This window comes from Gastrolobium bilobum, unplaced genomic scaffold (assembly GCF_033153095.1).
Source record: "Gastrolobium bilobum isolate Gb01-03AN ecotype WA unplaced genomic scaffold, APGP_CSIRO_Gbil_v1 utg16275, whole genome shotgun sequence".
NCBI lineage: Eukaryota > Viridiplantae > Streptophyta > Magnoliopsida > Fabales > Fabaceae > Gastrolobium > Gastrolobium bilobum.
The window spans coordinates 134,366-140,464 of record NW_026896379.1 but is presented as its reverse complement, the minus strand read 5'-3'; the positions used below and the strand labels follow the sequence as shown (position 1 = coordinate 140,464).

General features: G+C 37.1%; 1 protein-coding gene across 1 annotated transcript; it reads right to left on the bottom strand.

Moving 5' to 3' along the window:
- Positions 1–4,218: 4,218 nt before the first annotated feature.
- LOC133299452 (uncharacterized) lies at positions 4,219–4,803 on the bottom strand. The gene has a single exon (XM_061498910.1). The coding sequence runs from the start codon at positions 4,801–4,803 to the stop codon at positions 4,219–4,221; it is 585 nt and encodes a 194-aa protein (XP_061354894.1).
- Positions 4,804–6,099: the final 1,296 nt, after the last annotated feature.

Sequence of the window (6,099 nt, the reverse complement as noted above, 5' to 3'; positions counted from 1 at the left end):
ATTATTTTTAGTAGGTAATTAATTGTTATTTTACTATACATGTTTTGTCAAGATCTTTTGACATAAATCTACATTGGGAACAGAAATATTTGTTACCCAAGGTGGAACATTTTGTTACATGCAAGTGGGAAATGGAGCCCTACGGGCTATAGCTGATTAAATTGTGTGATGGGTATGGAAAGAGCAACAAGCAGAGCACCTGATACTACGTACTGTCACGAAGATAATCTTCAGTTACTTTGCTTTTTGTGGCAAATAGTCAGAGAAAGATGAATTTTGAGGGAGAAGCTACATTGAGTTTCTAAAATGTTTACCAAGTTGGCTCTCACTCATCCTTTTATGACGGCTGATACCAAGCTAGTAAGGTGGGAGACCAGGAATCTTAGCAGATAACAAAAGATTGTGCATTATGTATTATATGCCTTCTTACGAAAATGATTTTGAACCAGATACCCCTTTATCATATGTGGTAGAAAGTGTCAAGGAAAAACAACATTTTATCTTAGCTGGGACTTCTTGAATTATCTGTTATTTTATGCTTCGGGGAACACTAGAATCTTGGTCAACAAAATCTCAATATAGTTGACTCAAGTGATAATATGATTTTTAGGGATTGACGAATTATCAAAAGAGCAAGGTTCAAATTTTGAGGAAAATATTTAAGGTCTGCTGAGCTGGATAATTAGTCTCATACCTATGGAATATTGGGAACCTGATTCATCCATGGGTAATTAGAGTAATAGAATAAAAAAAAACTAGTTAATCAATGATCACATTTGTTGGTGAACATGTGAACTATTTTATGTAGACGAATAATGTAGTATGCTCTAAGACATCAAGGCAAAGTTCTCTTAAAGCAGCCTACAAATTTATGTTATAATCTACAACCAGTATGGCTGTTGTAATAATGGGGACCTCGAATAATGTAGATAAACTTGATATTTCAACTGTGTGTTTATCTCATTCATTGGTAGCCTTCAAATAGGCGAACATACAATAAATGGTAACAACGTAACAGACTAAAACAAATAAATACTCTATCTAAACAGTCCTATGGTTACAAAGAATTCAAACAATATACATTACAAAGAATTCAAACCTACGGTTACAAAGAATTGAATTCAAACAATATACGTTACAAAGAATTCAAACCTACGGTTACATACAATCTCCAACACTCCCCCTCAAGTTGGAGTATGTAAGGATGAAATGCCCAACTTGGGAAGAAAACTAAGAAGCTCGCGTTGTCCCAAGGCTTTAGTAAACAAATCAGCAAGTTGGGAACGAGAAGGCACATGAGCTGTTGTAATATGCTTGGCTAGAATATGTTCACGTACAAAGTGGCAATCTAACTCAATATGCTTGGTACGCTCGTGAAACACCGGATTCGCTGCAATGTGTAAAGCAGCTTGGTTATCACAAAACAATTCCATAGGACTTGAGTGAGTGACCCCAAGAGAGGTAAGAAACGACTTGAGCCACACAATCTCTGCTGTAGCTGCAACCATTGATCTATACTCTGCTTCTGCAGAAGAGCGAGACACCGTTACTTGTTTCTTGGACAGGAAGGATGGCCTATATTAAAAGAGCTCAATCTAACCTTTGATGGCAATCTGTTATGAAGTACCTTCCACAAGAACAATTTAATCACTTGAGGACCTTCCCATTTCCAAATCTTTTTCCAAATCACTGAATTACCATGAGGATCAGTAACATTACCTGCAAGTGTCTGGTAGATGCTTTTAACTGAAATCTGGTATAAGTTATTTAAACTCCAACGCATGTAATCAGCTTCATCCTGTTCATTGGGAGGTAAAATGCTTCTAATTAATAACACAACATCAGCAGGAAGCCAACGAGCTAGTAACTGTATATCCCAATTGTCCTGATCATTAACATACTCATTTAGCTTTTTATTACTTTCCTCCCATGGAATTGGGGCTGCAGTCATGTCCATAAGCCTTTTTCCTTCTTGAATCCATTTATCTTTCCAAAATGAAATATCAGCTCCATTCCCAATCTCCCAACTGAGGTGATTTTCTAATTTTTTCTAGATTGAACAAATGTACTTCCACAATCTTGAATCTCCATCTTTGCAGCTGAATAAAGAATTCCCTCTTTTCTGACCACTATATTTAGCCCTGAGAAGATGCACCCAGAACTTATCCAGATGAGCAAAAATATCCCAGGCCAGCTTCCCTACGAAAGCATCATTCATGACAATTAACTTTTTCAAACCCAAACCTCCCTCTGCTTTCGATTTTGTAATTATCTCCCAGCTCACAAAATACATCTTTTTTCTCCTCTATGTCTCCCCAGATGAAACCTCTCTGCAACATTTCAATTTCATGACAGATTGATTTTGGGATTTTATCACATTTCATTTGAAAGAATGGAATCGTGGACAAAGCAGACTGAGCAAGGGTGATCCTTCCTGCTTGTGATAGGCACTTTGATTGCCAACCATTCAACTTATTTTGAACCTCTTCAACAATTGTAGCATATGCTTCCTTAGATGCTCTACCATGCTTCATCCACACCCCCAAATGTCTCCCTACATTGCGCAACCTTTTAAACCCACAAGCATTTGTAATCTCAACTGCTACATTGTCTGCAGTGTTTCTAGAGAAGAAAATACTAGTCTTCTGTTGATTCACTCTCTGTCCCGAAATATCACCAAACAGATGCAAAAACTTGAGAATAATTTGGATTTGATCCATAGAAGCTTCAGCAAAGAGTATTAAATCATCAGCAAACATCAAATGGGATACATCAGGTCCTCCTTTTCTAGCCTGAATTGGCTTCCAAAGATTACCTTGAACTGCAGTGTTGATAATATGGCTGAGCTTTTCCATTACAATAACAAAAATATAAGGAGAGAGAGGATCCCCTTGTCGGACTCCTCTTGAAGGTTGAAATTCATCAGACATCCCTCCATTCCAGAGGACATTGAATTTAGCAGTAGAAATTGCAACCATAATAATACTAATTAAATTGTCCGAAATTTGCATATCCTGAAGAATATTTTTAATAAAACCCCAATTTAATCTATCATAAGCTTTTTCTAAATCCACCTTGATGGCCATGAAAGTCTTCCTCCCTCTCATTCTATGCATTGAATGAATCAATTCCTGCACTATAATTATATTATCTTGGATATGTCTTCCCGGAACAAAGCTTGCCTGGACAAGGGATATGATTTTATCCTTTATACCAAACATCTTTTGAACCACAATCTTACTCAGGACTTTATAAATTATTGGACACAAGGATATGGGTCGAAATTGTGCCATTTGAGATGGATGTTGTTCTTTAGGAATAAGAACAAGTAAAGTGGAGTTAATAGTTTACACTAGATCCAGATTTTCCCATAAACTAAGAATATGCTGAAACTATATTCATCTTTTCTCAATTAACTTAGAAGAAAGCAGCTAGAAAACCATCCACTCCTGGAGCTTTATAAGAACCCATATTAAACAGAGCTCTTCTAACTTCCTCTTTTGATGGATTTTTACTAAGCATGATCTTATCCTTAATAGATAAAGAAGGCCATAGGTTTGGAGATGAAAGCCAACTTCTATGAGGAACCTCCTCGGAGTACTGATTTTGAAAGAATTTACAAGCATGGTTTTTAAGCTCATCTGGATCAGAAATCCATTGATTGGAAACATCTTTGAGTCTCACAATTTTGTTGGCACTTCTCCGGATAAATTTAGGTGATAGAGTTTAGTGTTTCTATTACCATCAACGATCCATTGTTGTCTAGACTTTTGAAACCACAACAACTCTTCTTCTTCCAGGACTTTCTTGACATTGATCCTTTATATTCTTCAATCTTATACTGTCATTCCCATTTCTTTGATGCTGAATATTTTCCAGGCCTTTCAATAACTTTTCCTTTTTCCTATTAATATCACCAAACACCCTTTTATTCTACTTTTGAAGAGCAGGCACTAATCTTTGGAGCATATATGGAATGTCAAAATCCTTATCCCAGTTATCATTTAAGAAGTCAGGAAAAGCATGGTGTTGATGCCAAGCTACTAACAAACAGAAAGGCTTTTTACCTTTGGTATCTTTCCTAACATCCAGATTTAACAGCAAGAGATTATGATCAGATTGGACCCGAGGGAGATGAATAACTTTTGTATCATCAAACTTGAGTCTCCAATGAATATTTGAAATAATCCTACCCAATCTTTTGTAAACTCTGTCAAGTTAAGCCCATTTTGGACCTTGCCAAGTGAATTTAGATCCTGTGAATCCCAAATCCTCTAATTGACAATCATCAAGAATTTCTTTGAAGAACTGGCATTTTGTATAATTTGGAGGAGATCCTCCTTTCTTTTCTGATGCAGCTGCAATTTCATTAAAATCTCCTCCAACCAGCCAAGGCTCAGCCATGTTCCTGCTAATTCTCTTCAAATCATGCCACAAATAGAATCTCCTTGCTTCCCTTGGACTAGCATATACCGTTGTACAAAGAAAACTGTTCCCATTCTTAAGAGTGACTTTTGAGTGAATCATTTGGTCAAATTGAGAAACTGGCTCCACATTAATCTTATTTGAATCCCACATAATCCAGATTCCACCAGAGAACCTCTGGGCTTCTTCCACATAACAGCTATTAAAACCACACTTTTTCATGATCTTTGAACCAGAAGAATTGTTAGCTCTAGGTTCTAATAGAACTATCATGCAAATATGATGACTCATAACTAGATTTTTCAACACACGACCAAAATCTTTCCCAGCAGCACCTCTCACATTCCAGAAAAGAATTGACATAAATAAATCAAGCATTGTTTACAGGGTTTTGGAGTACCTGTACCTCCAACTCCATTGGCGAAGATTTTCCATCCAATTCTTCTCGAATCTGCACTCCCTGGATATGATTATCATGCTCCATATCATCACGCTTCTAATCAGGTGGCTTGGGTGCCTGCTGGACTTCAATTTTTTGGATATTTTTGCTCTGCTTCAGGTTGGTAGGAGGAATATCTTTCCTCGATAGGATTTGGATTGAAGGGATCTCTATGGCCTGAGACTCTGCATTATCTGTCTTTGTGGTATTCTGGTTCATAAGATTCCCAACTTGACTTGAATTGGCAGATGTCTTTTTCTTATTAATGGTCCTCTCTTTTGTAACTCCAGCTTCTTTTCTGTTATTCAAGCTCTTCTCTACAATGGGTTCCTCATTAAATCCCCCTACCAATTTGTAATTGGTGCTGGTTTCAATTACCTGTATAGCATTATTTGTATCCTTCTTCCTCTCCTATCTAACCCGAATAGGTTGATTTTTTGTGCTTTGCTCATCAATGCTTTCTTCATCATTAATTTCCACATTCAAATTCCCCACTTTTCCATCTTCTACACCTTTAGCATCATTTTCAAGAGCAGTAAATCTGGATAATTGTCTCCCTGTGGGTTGGCCAAAATGGTTTTCCTTCTTTCCCTTTTGAGCAAAGTCAATATTTCGGTTCAATCTCCTCTGCCTATTCACTAGCATCCAAGGACCATATTTATTTTCATGTGCTATCTCTCCACTTATGTAGCTTGGATTCATATGTGTGACCATTTCTTCTCCTTGTTCCTCCCTAATTTGGCTTTGAGATGATTCAGCTTTTTCAGTAGGACTTTTAATTGAGCACATCTCTGATCTATGTCCATATTGACCACGAGAATAGCACACCAAGTGTAATCCCTCATACTTCACTTGCTTCAGTCTTCCCTCAAGTTTATACTCAGCATTCAGTAGCTTGGTAAGATCTAATTCAACACATATGAGAGCAAATCTACCTCTAGCCAATGAAGTCGTAACTGCATCAACCTTGATAAATTTACCCAACCAATTACCAATCCCCTTAATTAATTATGTGTTTGTATACTCAATTGGGAATGCGGAAGCCGCACCCAAGCTGTAATTCGAGCTATTGCTACTTGAAATGGATTAAAATTTGGCTCCTAAGATCGAATCGCAAGATAATGATATAAGATTACCCAAGGTCCAGCAGTCAAAGCATGATCCAAATCCTTCTGACATGAAAAACGAACTAGGGAATATCCATTTTCCACATCAGTGATATACACTTGTCCTTC